This window comes from Lipophrys pholis, assembly GCF_963383615.2.
Source record: "Lipophrys pholis genome assembly, chromosome: 4".
Classification (NCBI taxonomy): Eukaryota; Metazoa; Chordata; class Actinopteri; order Blenniiformes; family Blenniidae; genus Lipophrys; species Lipophrys pholis.
In genome coordinates, this window is record NC_137637.1 from 22,046,307 (window position 1) to 22,066,835 (window position 20,529).

General features: G+C 39.3%; 2 protein-coding genes across 3 annotated transcripts in view; both read right to left on the reverse strand.

Moving 5' to 3' along the window:
- LOC308108866 (guanine nucleotide-binding protein G(i) subunit alpha-2-like) overlaps positions 1–905 on the reverse strand; it is a 54,859-nt gene extending 53,954 nt beyond the window's left edge. The window contains exon 1 of the mRNA XM_080462153.1: positions 120–905. Within this exon, the coding sequence (XP_080318279.1) occupies positions 120–237 (118 nt within the window). The 5' untranslated portion in view covers positions 238–905. The remainder of the gene's footprint in view (positions 1–119) is intronic.
- A 5,349-nt stretch (positions 906–6,254) lies between these two features.
- LOC308109132 (sodium-coupled neutral amino acid transporter 3-like) overlaps positions 6,255–20,529 on the reverse strand; it is a 32,268-nt gene continuing 17,993 nt past the window's right edge. For both annotated transcript variants that reach the window (XM_080462511.1, XM_080462512.1), the window contains 12 exons: positions 16,638–16,711; positions 16,371–16,463; positions 16,154–16,235; positions 12,930–13,012; positions 11,616–11,674; positions 11,120–11,266; positions 10,242–10,321; positions 9,704–9,804; positions 9,062–9,186; positions 8,812–8,956; positions 8,198–8,301; positions 6,255–6,676 (listed from right to left, as the gene is read on the reverse strand). In XM_080462511.1, coding sequence (XP_080318637.1) covers positions 6,572–6,676; positions 8,198–8,301; positions 8,812–8,956; positions 9,062–9,186; positions 9,704–9,804; positions 10,242–10,321; positions 11,120–11,266; positions 11,616–11,674; positions 12,930–13,012; positions 16,154–16,235; positions 16,371–16,463; positions 16,638–16,711 — 1,198 coding nt within the window. In that variant the 3' untranslated portion in view covers positions 6,255–6,571. The remainder of the gene's footprint in view (positions 6,677–8,197; positions 8,302–8,811; positions 8,957–9,061; positions 9,187–9,703; positions 9,805–10,241; positions 10,322–11,119; positions 11,267–11,615; positions 11,675–12,929; positions 13,013–16,153; positions 16,236–16,370; positions 16,464–16,637; positions 16,712–20,529) is intronic.

Consider the following 20,529-nt stretch of genomic DNA (forward strand, 5'->3'; position numbering starts at 1 on the left):
TGACTCTTTTGTTGTGCTGGTGCAAATGTGCATATCTTGCAGGCAGTTGCATAATTCGTCTTTAGCCATTAGTGTGGCACTTTTGCAACCCAGTGTCAGTGTTGTGACAGACTACTCACCCAGCAGCAGCAGTTTCACTTCTCTGGCCGCCTTCTCTCCATCTTCTCTCAGGTTTTTGTCAATCATTTTAGACCTTTCGGCCGCAGCTTTATCTTCCTGACTCACTGTACACCCCATGGTTCCGAGTGCGCGCTTCAGGTCTGCTGTTTAGTGGGAAAATATCACCTGAGAAAAATAGTATCAACGACCGAGGTCGAGAAACCCTCCTTTTTGACTCAAAAAACGAGGGCTGAAGTTGAGAAAGGCGACTTCCCTTTTTGGCGAGAGGCGACAAACGTGACGGAGTCCGTTCATCCACGAGAATGAGCAAAAATCAGAGGAACAAACTTTCCCCTTCAAATTTTCTCAATAAATTCTGCGGGTTTTTTTTTCTTTTCTTTTTTTTTTTTCAGTCAGTTTTCCTGGATTGGCGCGTTTTAGAAGAGAAGTTATCCAGAGAGCGATAAAAAAGGTAACTATTTGAGCGTTGACTTCTCGCTACAGAAAATCATTAGAGCAGGTTACGCACACGGACACGAAGTTAAGAACAGGGGGAGAAAAAAAAAAGTATTCCAGCTGTTGAAAACAGAGCTCACGGATCCCCGCTGCCAGCTACACTCACCACTTTTCACAGGGCATTTATCTTTGCTACTGTTCACGTTTTTCTCAGTTTTAATCCGTGTTGCCGTTGCGCATTCTTCCCCCGCGTTGAGATTTATCACGTTTGAAGCCACACCCGTGAGCCGCCGTGAAGTTCCCCTCAGCTCGACAAACAGCCAGACCGCAGCGGCGAAGCAGTCAGCAGCGGCACGAGAGCCCCGCCCACCTCCAGAGTGGGAGGACACGCCCAACCGCAGGGCCTCGTGGGAAATGTAGTCCCGGTGCCATTAACTATAAGAACTGTTGGAAATATCCTGCTCAAGCGTGCACGTCAGGCCAATTCCTGACCTAAAGTTTGTCTATGTGGTTGTTTTTTGTCACCCTGATTTCATATGAAATTCTTCGGAATTGTTTTTTTTGTTTTGTTTTTTTAAACAAAAAGCTTCACAAAAAGTTTCACCTTGTTTGCTATTGACTCCAGGAACACTTAAGAAACCTCTTTCTGAGGACCTCAAGCATGTTTCATATGTTTCAAGTAAATTCCCGATGTAATTAAGCCTGAGACCTTTCAAGGCTTTATTGACCAGAAGTAAGATTTTGAAGTCAATCCTTTGACAGTGCAGAGCGAGAAGCTCGGGGGTAATCTGGTCCCCCTTTTTACTGTTGGTGAGGAATCTGGCTGCAGCATTCTGAATGAACTGCAGCTGTCCAAGAGATTTTTCAGAGAGACCTGTAAACATACCATTGCAATTATCCAGCTTACTGAAAATAAATGCACAAAAAACTTTCTCTTGATCTTGTTGAGTGAGAAATCCTTTAATCCCTGCAATATTTTTCAGATGGCGAAAAGACGATTTTGTTATTGTCTTAAAGTGGTTGCTGAGTTTCTGATCTGAGTACATAATTCATCCTACAATCCCAAAACATGCACATAAGTGAACTGATATATCTGAAATGACAATAGATTGAAAGGTTTCTATCTTTGTCTTTCAGGTGACCTCTTTGGGGTGTCCCCTGCCTTTCTAACAGGACTGTCTCTAAACTGCACAAAGCATTCTATTCTATACAACATGGCTGCATAAGACATCAACTAAAAAAACAAACCACAGGACTATCATCCAACTTCCCTTAGTGTCAGAGATTACTAATCTGACATTTTAGCCTATGTGACAGAAAGCTCTCTTCTTAAATGATAGCCACAAGGAGGCTTTATCTCTATCAAAGTCAGTTTATCCATGAGTTGCTCAGGGGCACCAGGCAATTGGTGGCACCAGATGATTAAGACAAAGGTTTGCCCTTTTAAGTCCTGATTGAGATAAATACATGTGGGAGGATTAGTCCCCTCCTCACAGAGTTTTAACTACATTGCACCCCAGGCTCTCCCATACATGCTTGCTCTCATGTAGCCCTGCAATATATTTCCTGTTGAACAGTGAGGCAGTTTTGAATACATGTGGAATTATACTGCAAGATGCAAACTGTCTTTTAACAAACCTACTGTGGTGCCTTATAGACAGATGTAAACCTTATTTGATTGACATTGATACAGTTTCCCCTCCAGAAGCTCTCGTCAAGTGTCAATGAAATTATTATCCAAAGAGGTTCTGAATATATCCACAACTCAGAATGTTCATTCTGAACACCCCCCCCCCCCCCCGCCCCCCCAAAAAACCAATATTGATATTATTTTTGTTTGAAAGCATCCAGTCTTTTTGTCAAACATCATGCATCAATTGCACTTTTAAATTTTTACACGAAACAGTTAAATGGAAATGAAGCATAATGTTTGTAAAAGATTTTCAATTTGGCCATATTTTCAAACATTTGTTCCTAACCTATGCACAGTTACAAATGCATGGGTAGATTACAGTTTCCTTAGCAATGTAACAGCATCCAAATAAAACTCAACATGCCACATTTACCTATATTATTAAAAAAGAAAAAAGAAAAAAAGTTCGACCTTGGTTTAAAACCTGCCATCCAATGTGGATGGCAGGATAAGTATTAAAGTGAGTGCATAACATTTAATCTGTGAAGCGATTTGTGAGCTCTCTGCAACAGCAGGAAAAAAAATGCATGATTTTCAAACATTATGGTTTAAACGTGGTCACTCTATTTAAAATACAGGCTTCCAATATGGTGTATGCAAATATAGGGGCAGGCATGTTAGCCGAACAGTCTGTTAAAATAGTGGCACATGTAAAGCGAGGAGAAAATCATTCTTGGAAGGGTGAATTGAATACTATGACCCACTATACAATTGAAACTAGAAAACTATGAAAAATTGAACTCAATTCTGTGCAAAACCATTTCATTATGATACAGCGCATGAGAGTCAAGATTCTGACACAGCTGTACAGTGCCACCTTGTGGCCTGACCCCCCAATCAAGAGGAAAGAGATAATGTAAGGTATTTTGTAGAATTAAAACATTACTTAAATTAGGATTTCAAAACAAACATTAAGCGCAAAAAAACCACATATTAACCTACCTTTGTTAGTTCTAGGTTGAACACTATATTGCCTTCACGGCTTGTATGGATGAAAAGATCAACACTGTGCTTTAAAAACAATCCTATGAGATGTCGATTTATACTGACCTGATAGCATCATACTGTTGCTACACATTCATGAAACAAGTTTCCTGTTCCTGAACATCGCAAAGGCGCAACACTGGACTGGGAATTGGTTGTAAGGAGTAGTTATCTTATCTCAAGTCAAAGTAATAATTCTCAGCTTCAACAATGTATCTTGCAAAGTACCGACTCACTTTGAATAAACATTTTTTGTCAGGTTTGAATGAATCTTTGAATCTTTATTTTAAAACGTACAAATAGAAAAAAAAGAGGGTTTTCTAGAAATGGATGTGGTTGTGTGTGAAACCCCTCTTAATGAATACCTGTGATTGGATCACATTAAGCCCGGTTTAGCATCTGCTTCAAATACTTTGGCTTTTGTCGGTGTGCGTGTGTGTCGAGCAATGTTAAGAAGTCCACACTATACCGGACAGACGATACAAAAATCAATGTTACCCCGTTATCTTTATTGCAACATTGTATACAGTACAATACCTGCCAGCAACATATTAAAATATAGAGAGATACAAGAAAAATAGACATGAGTTGAAGGACAAAATGTTTTAAAAGCACTTTGAAAATGATTACATTTATCATCTTTAATCTCTAATTTTTTTCTTTAATCACTATTTACAATATATAAACTAGATATGAATATAGAATATAAAGGGTATACATTTATATACATTATTTATAAACACTGGCCAATGTCAATATTTAATATGTTACTATTCAATCATACATATTTCCATAGATCACACGAAGAGGGAGATTTAATAACACCGACATCTAAAAAGAGGTCCTCAGAGATCATCTTGCATCAGCCACTGGCACAATGTTGCCCCTCCTGTTGTTGCTTATTATTTATTTATTTATCTATTTATTGACTTTCGGCTTACTTATGTGATGACTTCATCATACACACAGTAAAAAAATGCAAGGTCAAGTTTTTGGGGATATTTATATTTTGTCAAACAATACCAGCAGTGGCTGATCCACACGATTCCTCTGTATACAGACACATAAAGATAACCAAATAACTGAATATATGAAAAAAGAAAAAGGAAAAAAAAAGAAAGATGATTAAAAGTGACTTGCTGTACCACAAACAGGACAATAACCCATACAGCACTTGAAGTAGTCTGATGTAACAGGAATGTTCATAATACAAAATATGAAACGTAGTACACCAGCTTGCTAACAACTCCATGTTAGTCTGTTACTGTCTGTCAAGAAGCAGCATGGAAGTCAGATATGAAGCAACTATACCACAGATGATATACCACTGCCTATAAAAGACAAATGTAAGAAGAAAAAAAACAAACCCCAATCATCTTGCATTTAATCAGTGAATCAATCCAACCGCTCCGCCTGGATAAACAAGTTTAAAACAACGGTTAATCCATCAATGTACTTGAATTACACTTCTGATCATGGTACAGGTGCAGGTTAAACGACACAGATGCATATAGGTACTAGAGTTCAAATACAGTGAAACCATGTTTTCTTTTTTAAACAACACAGACACTTAAAAACCTCCAACAGTACATCTAAGTATTTAGTCATTGTATTTGAAGAGCCGACCGGGGGGTGGGGGGTGGGGTGGGCTTATTGGGAAGCTACATTTATGTAACTATTTCAAGTAATGTCTGACAACCATCAATACGTCACTAATTCATCAACTACATTAGATTAAGCGACTGATCAAAGATTTTGTTAAATGCTGGGACACCCCATTAAATCACATATTGAATATGCTCTGTGTTTCATCTCACCAATGGCTACGACCTTGTGCTTATAAAAGGGAAGTGCTATTGCTAACTTCTCTTCAAGATTGTTAGAGATAGACATCCCATATCTGTCGTTTCTGTTAGGGATTAAGGTTGTGCTGAACGCAGAAATATTTACAAGCAACAGATTGTTACTAACCACTTCATGAAGTGACCCTGTTGATGTTGTTTTTACACGTTTTGGTTATCTCTGACTACTTCCGGTATATGTTCAGAAACAACACATTAACTCTTCCAGGTTAAAACCATCTGTGCTTTTTCTCAATCCTGTCATCACTTTGATCTGTACAATCAATTGGATGAGATCTTCAGTACCATCCATAACTGTCCGTTACATCATAATACTGAAAAAGAACAATTCTTGTACATCACAAAGGGAGCCTTGCACATACTGTGCCGGACATCTGGATATGCAAGAGGCATTTGAAATGTCCCCGACTCTCTGATGTAGATTGCCTCAGTTAGCGTAAACTGAGGACCATTTCATCAGTCCATACTGCATCAGCTGAGGTTTTCATCAAGTAGTGATTGATAATAAAAAATCATCTACCACTACATTGTATTGTGCAGGAATGTAAAGATAAATGTGCTCACTGTGCAACAAACATTGTGGTTTTTCACCCTGCTTTGTCTGAGGTGAGAATGTTAACACCCCGGTACATAAAATAAACAACAGCAGCACGCGTGTTAGTGAAACTGGAGCTAAAGGCAGCACACCTTAAAGGAATAGTTCAGCAGAGCTGAGACTCAATGTTGAGCTAAATTAACTAGCCCCCAAAAATGAAACATGCTCATAGACACAAATATTTTGTCAGATATCTCATCTAACTCTCAGTAAGGAAGCAGGCGTCCCCAGTTCCCAAATTGCTGGACTATTCCTTTAACTCATCTTTCCAACTGTGCAGTAGCATTTGCTATCACTTTCCTCTGGAGTTGCACATAATAGAAAATAGGTAGTTATTTGAATAACTTAGAATAATAATGATAATAATAATAATAATAATAGACATACAAATCATAAAAGAACTGTTTATCAGTAATTTTAGGAAGAAGATGCCTCAAATTGTGTAGCAATTTGCAGATTGTTTAGGACAAAACATGGCTAGTGAAAGAAGGCCAGAAGCTCAAAACTCAACATAAGTACAGGTGTATGAAGACAGCAGCTTTCTAGGTTTTTTTTTGCTTTTTTTCCATACATCCTTCCCACAAGGCACAGCCTCTGAGACTTACAACTGATCTTTATGCACCTGGCCGTTCCGTTATTTAAAATATAACATACTGGAATGGATCTACAATCACTGTTTGGCAGGATGTACAGGGCAACAGGAGTTCAGGAGCAGTTGCAGAGTGGAGAGCCATGCTGAACCCAAGCTGTCTGTGGGTAATATTTTCTTACTGATACAATAGGGTGTCTTCAACATCGAATGTGATTCAAAGTAAAACCAGAAACATGACAACACAGATCTAAATCAACAATATAAAACCTGGTAAAAACGGAAGGTGGTGTTTAATGCCCACTGGCAGCTTTACTGGTGCCTGATGTCCAATCAATGATGATAAAGCTCAGACTCATTATCATAAACAGGAAGCCAAGCCCAGCGAAACAGGCAGCCTGGAAGAGAAAGAGAGACAGAGTGAGTGAAGGAGAGATGACTGTGGGGAAATTATTCATCTGTTGAGTAAGAATTGTGATACCAAGTATAAAGATGAGCAGCTTGCATACATTCTCAGAAATAAACAGATATAGGAATGAGTGTGAGCGCAATATAGAGTTTCCATATTCTCCCTATGTGCGTATATATTCTAACCACCTCCCATTGTTTTCTCCCACAGTCCAACTGAAGATGTTAGTGCTTGTTGGTGTGTTTCTCAGAAGGAAACCTTAAATCTAACCCTTTTTTCTAAGGATCTCTAAACTGTGGTTCTCGTAGATTTCTGCAGTGGATTCAAAATGCAACTCAAATGAAGAAAAACAGCTACAAAAAAAATAAAATGGAAGTGCTTCCCTTCTTCAGCCACTAGAAAGCAGTGTTGTAATCCAGCATTCAAGCCACAATAGTGTATATAGTATGTAGCTTTCATATACATGAGCATACTCTCTCTCTCTCTCTCTCTCTCTCTCTCTCTCTCTCTCTCTCTCTCTCTCTCTCTCTCTGTCGCTCTCTCTCACAAAATTAAAGGAAAACCATGACTCTCATTACCAAAGATGTCTAGACCGGGATTAAATGGCGTTGCGCATTTCGAGACAAAAGCTGCTATATTTATTTGATACATTTCAAAATGTTATGTGTTTATAGGCCATAGAAGGCTGCCATAAAAATGCATTTTAACATGTTGACGTATGTTCATTTTTCTTCATAGAAAGAGTATATAACGTGGTTTCACAATGAAATTGGGCAATGGAGTATAGCTTCTAAACGATTCCTAATGTAGTAACATAACATGTCTGGTTATTGAACATGTAATAATTTTTTTTGAAGCAAGGTTAAAGGGAGTAATGATCTTGACTGAGTAAAAATATAAGTTTAGCATCTAATCCTTATCTGTGAAGCTTTCTGTCACAATGTGATTGAACAGAAAAAAAACCCCACTCATGTTAAGAGCTTTTGGTGTCATTTAATCGTGTGACAAGCACATTCAGCACAGCAGCAATCAGTGCATGTCTTTAAGGCATGTGGTCAGTGGGAGGATGAGTAGATCATCCACGCGCACACAATATAGAGACGCCTGTTATCTGTTCAAGATAGCAAGAAAGTAATTGATTATCTAAAATACGGTCTTGTTGAGGTTGAAGTCCCACAAAAGTGATTGAAATACAATATGAGCTGAATATAACAATCCCCGAACAAATAGATACCAGGTGTACATGCAATGGCAGAGGTAAAATTCATTGTTATGTGATTGAAGAAACTGAGGCAGTTCTCTAACAAAGAGGTGTTCTCAGTAGTGTAAAGCCACTTTTAGCCAAAAGAGGCATCAAACTTTAAGGCAAGTTATCTCTATGTTTACACAACACATATTCTTACACGAGTGTCTACTGGACATGTGCGAATGACATTAAATAACCTTGGTCGATATTCTTTGAAGGAAGCTGAATTTATATCTATTTTTCTCATATTTTCATGATGCTCACCAGGATTTTGGGGGGCGAGCGCAGCGGCTCTTCTTCTTTGGGTACAATACGTATGTAGAATATTGCAGGGAAGATGAAGATGAGACAGGGGGCAGACGTGGCACCTGGAAAACACAGAAAGAAATACAAATGTATTTGTCACACCATTTCTTCATGCATTTTCACTGTTTTCTACTCTCATGAAGTCCTCCATCTTGGTAGAGGATATGTAAATCATTTGAAAACGTCAGGACATTTTTTTTTATTGAACAATCAGAAATATATACTGATGCGTTACTTTTAAATATGTACCCTCTCATATCTCATTAGCCCTGTGATGAAGTAGCAGTTTGTCCAGGGCATTTCTACCAACATCAAGGGAAAACAATGAAGTAGGCTGTCACCTAGCAAGTAGCACACATTGAATTATTACACCTTTTCCTTCCGCAAAATGGCTGCCTACTGCAACCAAACACTGGATGTAAGAACGGCAGTGAGCCATAGGAATGAATTAACATTCCAGACTTACAATAAATTTAAATTCTGGATGAAGCTCTGCCGCCACTGAAGAAAAGGTTTCTTCAGCGGGTATTTACAAGTAACTGAGTAATACCAAAAGTTGAGTTGTCACCTACCAATGATCCCAAAGATTCCCAGGATGTTGGGGGCAAAGATGACCAGCAGGTTGATGAAAGTTAGCAGAACAAAGGCAATGGCGATGTGGCGGGGCCAGTAGAAGGTCTTATTGGGAAACATCATCTGCTGGATAGCCCGTCGTACCTGATCCACACCGAAAAGGTTATCAGTTTTGTTTGGCTGTACTTTCAAACATTACAGAGGCTTTAGAGTTAGTGGCATGTGTGGGGACTGTAAGGCTGTACTCACAGGAAAGAGCACAATTGGCACAGTGAGAGTGACGGCAGTGAGCACCGCTACACGTACACACAAAATCAATGAGTCATACGGATCAATGCGGCTGTAGGTGTGAAGCAGCTCTGCTTCCACTTTACCTGAAGGAGAAACAAACAGCAAGATAGAGCATGTCTGAAGAATCACCTGTAAAGAACAAGATTCACCTCCCAAACAAACTCACAACAAATGTGTATACAACAAATAAGAAATCATGCGTGTTGTGTGTATTCAAATATGCTGATTTCGATAAGATAACTGTCTTCATTAAAGTCGAAAGAATGTAACAAGAGTATCTTTGATGGAGATAAAAAGTAACTTATGCAAATACATTGTGGAAAAAAACCCTTTGGAAACTATTGCATTTTTTTATGTTTACTCCATTACCACTAGAGGGCAGGGGTGCACTATGATACTGTAGAACAGACCTCAGTGGCTGAACTACGATGGAATTTTTCAGAATAAAAAATAAGCTAAGAGTTCCAAAATGTTGCAAAGATATACAGACAGACAGACAGACAGACAGACAGACAGACAGACAGACAGACAGACAGACAGACAGACAGACAGAGAACGAGGCAGACATTATTCTGCAATGCGAGGAGGACCATGCCTCACCATAGAAAGTTAGGTATCCAAAAAGCGCAGCGAGGAAGTACATGATGTACATAACTGCAATGGAGATGTTGGCCACATGCTGCATCTTTTTCTTGGTGGCACTGAAATCAGAAAATATTGCAATGTGATGTCACGCGCGCACAGACACAAGCAAACAAACGCAAAGACCAGGGCGTTTTTCTGGTACGTCACTGTAATATGCCCATAGAAAAACAATATTGCCCATAAACCTTGAAATACCCATTTTAGCTCCAGGGCTTTTTTTCTTGGAGAAGAATGCAATTATTTCATTACAAACAACTTATTGTTAGAGATACAAGCAACAGCGGGTCAAGGCGGGATGATCAATTCAAACTAACAACATGCTAGAGCATACAAACAGTGCCATCACATTTCAAAATAAAGTGAAAGCTGTGCATGTGACTAGGTTATGATCAGCCAAGCATAAAGCAGACACAATAGCTTTTCAGTTACGAAACAGATTTTGTTTGTTTGTCCGAAAGAAACTTAGCAGGGGTTGTCCATCATAAACACGTACTTGCGCAGCTCTGTGTAGATAGGGAGGACCTCGGGGTGGCACACAAAGGCGAACGCCAGGATAGGGATGGTGTAGGCCGTCTGAAAATGAACCCCAACAGGTCACCATAGATACAGCAACGCCATCCCAGACGTCTTACCACCAACCTCAAGCTTTACTGCCCATTACTCCCTCTGACACATTACAGAGAGCTAATTGTTTCCTTGTGATTAAGTTGGGCCTGGCTGGAGACCAGCTTGAGCCTATTCAAAAATGCCTGACTTGTAAGCTGCTAAGCAGCAGGGACTGGTCCTACGAGCCAGGGTAAAGAAAGTCACATATATCTTTAATGGAAGCCAATACAAATGCTTGAGAGGATTACAGAAGAAATAAAGAATTTCACAATGCTATAAAGCAAAATAAGTACTGAAAGTTCAAGTTAGGCATCAATCTGTTATTCAAGGTCTCTCAAGACCATCTTGTTGTGGAGGTACAGTCTTCGCTGTGTGAAAAATACACGTACTTAAAATAATGTCACGCCTTTCCCATTTCACTCACGAGTTGACTCTTTGGCTCAAAGAGAACAAACTTGATGATCTCAGTGAAGAAAAGCAAATGCCAAAGCAATGGTCACACTTCTCCAGACAGCTCAGGGGTCATCGTCCATCCCTGAGCCCCACATTAGTCACAGGGCGCTGTCACCAATTAACTGCTTCATAACGGTCTCGATCCCTGTTTCAATGCAGCTGAGTGCTTCAAAGCAAAGTTTCCATGCTTGGATTGTGCAGGGGCACTGGCAACATGCTAAGGATGACTATGACATAAGTGGGTGCTTGTCAGTGACCATGGCAGTGAAGGTGAATTTGCTGATTTGGACTGAGTGACATGCATAAACCTACTTGTGAGTTGAGGTTGGCCATTTTGGGAATACAGGCAGGATCAGTCTCCGCATCAGGGTCCTTGGCACTGACATTCATAATGCTGGCAGTGTTGTTAAATGAGAAGTCCTCAAATGGGCAAGGAACATTGAACTTCTTGTAGATGACCTGTACAGTGAGAGAAGTGCGAAGCACAAACAAAAGGCTGTGAGACGCAGTTAAAATACAGACAGGCAGAAAATATGTCAATGGGAGAGCCAGAGAGAAAGAGAGAGTGCAGTGAGTGGATTAGAGCTTGCACAACCAAAACTAGGTCAGAGAAAGACAGAGAACCAGCACCGCCTGGAACTGCAGAAAACAAACATTAGTCCATGGCGATGAGCAGTGAGAGCAGGGAATACTAAAGAGGTGGTGGGAGGGTCCCAGCTCATCTGAATATGCCTGCAGCTATCACACAAAAATCAAACAGAAAAATGAAATCTTTTTCACATGTGTGTACCAAGAGCCAAGGACTTACAGCAGTAAGGAAGAAAACCATGCAGCTCAGTGAGAAGCCACTGGTGTATCCCAGGTATCCTGAAACACAGACACTTTATTAGCAATTCTCTTATCTTGGATTACAATGCCAACTTTAGTAAGACTAATACACAAACATTTTAATATATCAAATATCGCTGAACATTATATTATAATATAATTTTTGTCAACAAGAAAAAGGAACAGTCTATTCCTGTGAAGAGGAACATCTTCTTCGTATATAGAATGAAACTTGAGAGGAAGGGGGACTATTTCTAACAGTGTGTGTAATTTTCAAGGACGAGTCAAGAGAAAAGGGTTTGAATTCAATACTTACATGAATAAAATAAAATAAAAATATTTTATAACTCAATATTATGACGATGTAATAAACACAAATACCAATTATAAAAATATCTCATCAAACCATATTTGGAATAAGGTTTACAAAAAAGATATATACAGAAATATACTTCCATGAATTAATACAATTATGCTCTGCAAATAAATGACAGGCCTTTGACTATGAAAAGGAGTGCAATCAATCGATTTATTAATTAAAACCTAAAACTAACATGTTCTAGTTTTAGTTCTAGCCCTAATTATTTAATATCTGATGGCCACAGACAAAAAAAACTAGAAAATCAACAAAATGCTTCAGTTCTTGAAAGTCAAACTTGATATGATTGAGAGGTTTGAGGTATCTCAAAACAAACAGATATTTAAACCACCTATTTAAGTATTCCCCCCGTCTACATGTTCTTCAAAGTTTGTGACACACTGAATGTGACTGTGCTGTGCCTGATCACTGGACTGTGACTGCTGCTCGTGGCTCAGATGTCTCAGCAGGAGACAAACTTCTTCCGAAAAGGTCGGCCAACACGCCCCGTTTCTCATTTCCAAAAAGGTTTTCCCTGTTTACTTTTCAAACGTCCCCTTTTTTTTCTCTTCTTCTTTTTTTTGCTGTGTTTGCACTTTGTGTACTACACTCCACCGGCCTGCTGGCACACACAGTGTGTGTCATGAGAGCAGATGTTTCTGTTAATAAACTGGTGATTTTCTGTCAGTCAGGCAGTATTGCTGGCATGGCTACGTGGTTATATTTAAGCAGAGGGGCATAGATTGTGCAAAGTTTTCTGCTTTTTCCAGTTAATGTAGGTATTGTCTCTGACCTGTCCTTGCCCATTATTTCACACATATTTGTAACATTTGCAGACATTTAAAAAAAAAAAAAGACACCCTCAGTGAGCATATCTTGCACTGAGACATGAGTCTGAGGAGATGTAAAAAGGAAGACATGACAATATCGACTCACCAAGCTGCTTCATCAGAGCCAGTGGTAATATCACTGCGATAGATACAATGATGACAAGGTAGTTTCCATTCATATACCATTCCCTGCAGAGAGGCAGAAAGATACAGACAGTGAGAATTAAACGTATTGATTTGGAATTACTTGACTTAAACACTCCACTCAATCTCAATTCTCTTAAGCACTTGTAATAACTCGGGTATTGATTGAGCAAATTCAGGAGAAAATGTCTGAACAATAAAATCAGGGAGCCTTCCAAACTGGATTTAGGCGATGGCGAGGGACTATTTTGAATCCACAAAACGATGTTAAGTTGTTTAATTCACTTCTGAGAAAGGAATGAAGAGAAAACAAACTGAGCAAGTATGAAATCAAAATGTTCAAATCCTGCCCATAGGGAAATGTTTTCAGAGGGTGATTTCTCAAAACCAACTTGGTGGCATGGCAGGAACATTATAACCCCATAATAATATGAACGGGATATTACTTGTAATTACTCTGTAATTGCTTTATGTTTGCATACATTTTCCAAAGATAGATGTCAAATGCATTCATAGTGATTTTAGAATAAAGCTCAAATGAAGACAAACGTGTGATTTTGGTTCAGTTGGTCACAATACGACTTTTAGATCAGATTGGTAGAAGTGGCAATCAAGATCACATTTGCTCACAATGTATGCACACACTTTCTACAATCGAATGAATGATGATTCATTTTTATGTTTGATGAGCTGTCGAAAAAGAAGGAAAACAATCAGAAGGTAACCGATACTTTTGAATAGTTTTTGAGAGTGGTATTGTAATAATGACTGTACACAAGTAAAAGTGTTCAGTACTCTTTTCACCAGTGACGAAAATTGTTAACCTATGCCTGATTACAAAACTCCAGTGCCAACTTAAAGAAACACAACTTTAACAAAAAGGAAGCGATTAATATCAGCAGTCCAGAAAAGCATATGACAGACAATCTCAAGTGACACATCGTAGTGTCACAGGGACAGGAAGAAAGCCATGTGAGTTATTTTTAAAGTGACACAACAGGGATGATTAATTTCTTGCCTCCTATCAGGTGCCGACACACAGCGGAGATGCAGCATCTGTTAACATAAGCACGCACGCGCATGTAAAAAAAAAGAAAGAAGCTCAGCTCTCCTGTTGTCATCTGGCTCATGAATACCATTTATTACTGATACACACACAAAATATTCTTGAGTTAAGTATTTCCCCAAACACATGCAAATCTCCAGATGTACAATTACACATTATTACTACAAAAACCATGATGAGCATACACGCGCACATAGCACCCTCCACAGTCACCTACTTGCAGGTTTTTGATGGAGCAGCTTTCTCTCTTGCTCATTAGTTGTGTACATGTTGTGGTTTTGATTGCTGTTTATCCCATTGATCTCCTGATGAATTCCCCCAGGTGCTTGTTTATGTGAGTTGGACAATCATCTGATCTGCTCCTCCTCTCTCACCTGCTCTCAGTTTTTCTGATTAGCTCCCTCACATTCATGCAGGTCAGCTTTATTTTGCTCCTTTTAGCCTCCCATTATTGAGCGTCTGACCTGCCCGCTTTCACTGTGATCATGTTGTGACCATATTTGTGCTTTTAGATTTTCTCAAGGTATGCTCGTACCCATGATAAAAGCTCAGATGAAAATGAAACAAAGGATCCCACTATCTTGAATATATTATGATCTATTGTGATATTCACTTGAAAAATGATCATTTTTTTTCAATCTTTTACTGTTTGATGACTATACTTTTGAGACATCAATACAATGTTTCTCTATAAAGTGTATAGCAGCTGCTATTTAAGGTGGAGCAGAACACAGATACAATACAGATGCACATCCAGTGACAGGAGAAAACGCCACTGGGTCACTCTAGACTGTCATTTCTAATAAACAACGATTGTTGCCCGTGGCCTACGGCAACAACCTCGCAACGCAAACAAAAACAGAGCTGACACCAGAAAACAATGGGAGCATGCTGTCACAGTATATCATGCAACACATCGATCCCAGTATTTCTCAGTCGATAGTAGTAATAGTAGTTGTTTTCATTTGTCTCAGTACAGATTCTACACGTGCTTGTGTTTTAGTTATAAAACGGGACGAATGATTCCACAAACGTAAATTCTCAATGTGGATTTTATACCTGCATATGTTAATGGATCAACAATTGTAATGCAGAGACTAGTTTTTTTTTTACCATCTGCTCTTCCTCAAACCAAAAAAAAACACAAAAGATGTGAAGAGAAGGCCTAACTGGGGTAAGGGTTGCGGGGATGGATCACTTTGGAAATCCCATCCAAGAGAGTGAGTGTTGTTTGTCTCTGCAGCCACCTGCACTAGCCAGTGGTATCCCATGGTTTACGTTTTCAGCTGTGGAGTCGCGCTGTGTTTTGATGTGTGTTCCCGGTTGCGGTGCGCCTCGCCTCCTCTGGGGTCACTATCGCAGCTGTTCTCACGCCAGCTGCTCATCGCATCCAGAGTGGTGGCAGGCCGACGACTGGCACAGCTTAGCAGCACTCTTGTGTGGAGGCTAAACTCTTTGTCGCGACAGCATGAGGAGATGAGATGGGATAACACGCAGCTTTTCCTGGCACAAGATTATGATTTAATTTTTAGGAGGCGCGGCAAGGTCTAAAGGTGTCACACTGAAACGGATTCGAGTCACATTGACTTTTTCCTGCAAAACAAAATAGTAAGGTTGCAGCATTAGTATGCACTACTTCTTGATTTAAACAAACCTGATTATTATTATTATTATTATTTGTTTTGAACACACCTGATAATTATTTGCGTTGTTTTGTTTTGTGCATTGTAGTTACCAAGAACAAAAACAAAAAGGATATTTACCGACCCTGCTAGACAGGTGAATAACTGTCATTTGTGGAATTTCTTTCAATAGATTTGAGAAATTATTGTGAGACATGCATTGAAATAAATACCCTTTTGTAGTTCCAGCATTGGGAGTCTTTCTGTCCATAGTTTATATTCTCTATATGTATTTAGGTTTTCTTCAGGTGCTTTGAATTCCTCCTGCTGGCCTCCCTTTGAGGCTAACTGGTGACTTTAAATTTCCCTTCGGGTTGAATGTGAGTGTGAGTCCAATGTTTGCAGACAGTCAGGGATCAGTTCCAGTGCCCTGCGACTCCAGACTGCATAAAGCATCATAGAAGATGGATGGATACGGTCTGATCAGGAGTCACTCACCCTGCAGGATTGTCCAGCCTCAGAAACGCCTGGATGACCAGAGGAAACTCATACTTGACGATGTAAAGGTAACTGGACATTGCTAAGAAAGGAAGGTATGAAAAGACATCAGTACTAATATTAGAGCCATACATTTCTTTTTCCCCATACTAAAAAGCTAGAAAATACTATAAGCACTACATTTTTTTTAAAGACACAAACCAATGTGTGACCTCACCTCCAATGTTCTGCAGCGTGATGGCAATACCTGCCGCCATCTTCCCGGGGGTCCCGAAGGCTCTGTAACCGAGCTGCTCATACGCACGAATACCTGCGCCACAAATAGACAAAAGAGACAAATTTGTGAGTCCATAATGGTTCTTTTGGAAATATAAGACGTATAACAGATCAGGGAGTCCTAAAGAGATCACACATTGTGATGGGAGAAAGAGTAATTCAAATATTTGCTCATGATAACGTGCAGGTTGTCTGATGACATACATACCTACAATACCAGATGACTTTAGCAGCAAATGGATGGAATATGATGAAAGCACTGCTACCACTGTTAGAAGTAACCTGGAACAAAAACACAATTAAACTATCATCACCAAGAGATTTTACTTTTCTTTGACAAAAGAAAGAACTGCGTGATTTATATACTGTGTGTATGTGTGTGTGTGTTTATATATATATATATTGGGCTATTTACGCAGCTGCAGCAAAGCTATACGTTATGTGGATGCCATTATATAGGTTCCACTGGAGAACCAGAGTCCCCGTGGCTCCACTGTACACCAGATTGTTACTCCAGCTGAGCCAAAGCAGTGACACTGTCAGCCCCTCTGCCCTCTGCCACACGGGTCAACCACACACACCAGATGGACTGGTTAAAAAAAAAAAAAAAACACACACACACACACACACACAGTCAATGTAATGCTAAGATTGACGGATGAGGAAAATCATTCAGGAGTGGTAATCTTCTTTCTCTTTGTGCCTTGGCGGTGGAATAACCCACTTCAGTCACAACAAGTCACATCCTCCATTTTCACCAACAGAGCAATTTCCTCAAGTGGTACTTGCATATTTTCTCTCTCGACTGACTCAGCCATCATCTTCACATAATTTTCCTCCTGCTCGTTCATTTTTTCGGTAGTAATTTGCTTCTGTTTCCTCTCCTGCATAATTATGTTCCTATTCTTGATTGCTAGAATAATAATATTCTTTTCCAAAAGGATTTTAAACTTTGACTTCCATTAAAAATTAAAACACCCCTAAAAAACAGTAATAGTACAAGTCTCAGTCCAGCAGTCTGAGGTCATCGCAAGCATTTAGAGAATCCATAAGTAACAAATAGCACATGTCGCCAATTAACCTCACATAATAATATATATATAGAGATTAAGAGCAGTCCTATGTAACAGATGGGCAAATTGTATATTTGTGTTAATGCCATACCTGTTCTTTTCTCTAAATGATTACAATGTCTTACTGGGCTTCCTTCTGGTTGGAAACATTTCATTACAATTTTAGGAATTTACTCGAATTTTACCCCTGGGACCAAGCCTTGGCAAGACGAAGTCTGGTGAATGGGACCCTGATCTACTGACTTTCCCAGTCCACCTCATTCCAACTGTTTTTCATTTTCTCTTTTGTAGTTGATGTTGGCAACATTAACTTTCTCTCACACACACTGTCTCTCCATTCCTCTCTCTTTGTAAAAAGACCGGGCCGTCCGTCTTTCACCCTGACCCCAACTCTTGGCCAGTTAACAGTTTTTTGTTTGTTTGTCTGGCTTTTTTTCCTGGACTTTGTGGAAGAATGTTGGGCTGACTTGCGGGCGATGGTTTCTTCAGTCAAGTGGCAGTGGGAGGACAGATCTGCTGACAGACAGACAGACTGACACACTTGGGTCACTGTAGTTCTGCTTATGGGTTTTCACCCCACTGCATTCCTGTGCAGACCCCGACCACTGACCTGCCGAGGCCTCTGCACCCACCTACACATGAAAGATCGAACCACATGGGAAACAGAAACCAAGACTTTTCCCAAACATTTACCATTTCTACTTAAACTATCTACAGAGAGGGGCCTTCAGCCAGAAACCAACGTCTCTAATTCGGAACGTCTTGGCGAAACCAGACACTGCTTTTGATTCTGTACAGTCAGGTACATTAATGACACGTGTATGTATATGTATATTGGGCCATCTCAGCACGTTTAACATATTTAAAAAGAATTGAATTATATGCGCTTTGCCCTTAAAATATCAGGTTTAGTCACAGAACAATGGAAATATGTATTTAAGTCATTTTTTAAATTAATTTCTTTTGGCGATAGCAATAACCTGGAGTGGAAAAGGAAGTTAAAAGATTGATATACCTTTATTTCATTCTAATGAAGTTGTTGTACTTTGGTCTTTGCATTGAGATCGATTGAAGTAAACAGCTATAATACTATTTTCTGTCATGTTAGGTCATAAGTGTGACAATCAGCCTGATACGAGAGACACTGATCCCGATTTTAAGATGCCAGCATACAAACTGGGAGCAAACAGGGTTTTAATAAGCTTAATAGATTAATTTTGGAATTTCTTTACATCCCTTATAAACCCTAAAAGTTTAATCGTATTATACACGTTACATTTTTTATTGAATGCACCACAGCTGAAGTTGTAGTTTTAAAATTGATGACAGATTGTAAAAATTCAAAATTCAAAACTAATTGCAGAAAGAGATGTTTGACCTGTACAGCAGGCAGAACGAGAACAATTTACATGATAAAATACTGTGATCTCTTATGCGTTTGCTTTCCTCTCAGTGAAGAATTATACATTGCAGCGGTGGAAAGATTAAACGTGAACTCTGAGGCGATCAAAGCCAGGGGTTAAACACAAAGCACAGAGAAAAACGAACACTTCACTCAATATGAGACTGACCAAGTCAGCTGACTTGTTCTTTAATACACGGAGATTTGCGCACAAAGAATGAAAAATGTAATGAAAAAGTATCCACAATCTGTGGCTTTTTGCTCCGGCGTGATTATGTGTGCACATCACAGGCAACCGTGATTCGCGCAGTTCATTACGGAGTTAAATGCCACGCCTGTCTAGCCAAGTGTCAAAGCCACCGCTGTTTGACATGCAGGTCTGACGGTAGAAAGCTTGAAAGGGACCACAGTCACACAACTCAGATCAAAATAAGGAGCTTTTTCTGCCACGAGGGAAAATCCTCCAGACATGACTGCCAACTACAAAAGAAGTCAAATAATCTCCCTGAACAACATTTCAGGACGGTCGTGGTTTCTGAATCATGAAAAGAACCTGACACTTCCCTACAATATTTATTTGAAACTGGAATGTATTCTTTCAGAGCCGTGGGTTGTACACGCATCCAAACATTAGTTTACAGACTGATGAGGTAAAGCAGATATCATAAGAGTGATCTTCTCTTCTACTCCTTTTCATTCAAAATGTGTTGAATTGGAAGTTTTGTCGCTAAGACTTTTATTTTTATTTAATTTTATTTTAAACTTTTGAATGAAATAAATAATAATAATTAAAAAAAACTTTACTTCTCACAGTGGCTCTTCACAATTTTTTAGGGATGAGTTAAAGGAGACTTCCATTTTTTTAAAGTCACCACTTACCCCTTGGATGGATTCCATGGGAACACACAACAGTCTAAAATATGCTCTCCGTATTTTTCAACAAAGATAAAGCTCATGCAGGTTAAAAGACTGACCTTGATCTTTCATAAATAACAAGCTTATAACAAGCCACTTTCAGTTCCAGCCACCTTAAAGTCGAGCACCATCAGGAAAAGGTGTCAGAGTAGTTCACAGTAGAAAAGAAGAGGAGTGTAAGTGTTGATGCTGCCGGAGCCATCGGGTGAGATTTCCCTTGAGAAATGCAAGCCTTATGACATTCAAGAGGTGTGCAGTAAGATGAACCTTACAAAAAGCTCATGAAGAATAAATTTAAATGCAGCAAGAAATGCATGAATCAGGCTGAAATGAGCATGAAAAGCTTTGACAGCTTGTCAGGCCAACATCATGTGATGGACTAAGCTTTCATGCTTCAGTTTCAGGGAAGAAAGCAGGTATATACCATGTGCCAAAGCACAGCTATGTCTTTGTCGGATTTTATGTTGCCATCATAAATCACAGCTATGCCCACTCCTTGGATTTATGTGAGGATAAAATTAAATGGCAGGGATCTGAAAAAAGAGATTTATGGTAATGCAAACACAATTTAAATACCAGTTATTTTGTTCATAATCTACATACCCGTTGGCCAGCATTCTTGGAAAAGAAAATCTGGTATATACTGTTATTTCTTGTTGTATAAACTAAATTGCAGAATAAAATAAAAAGACTCAAACAACCAAGGCGTA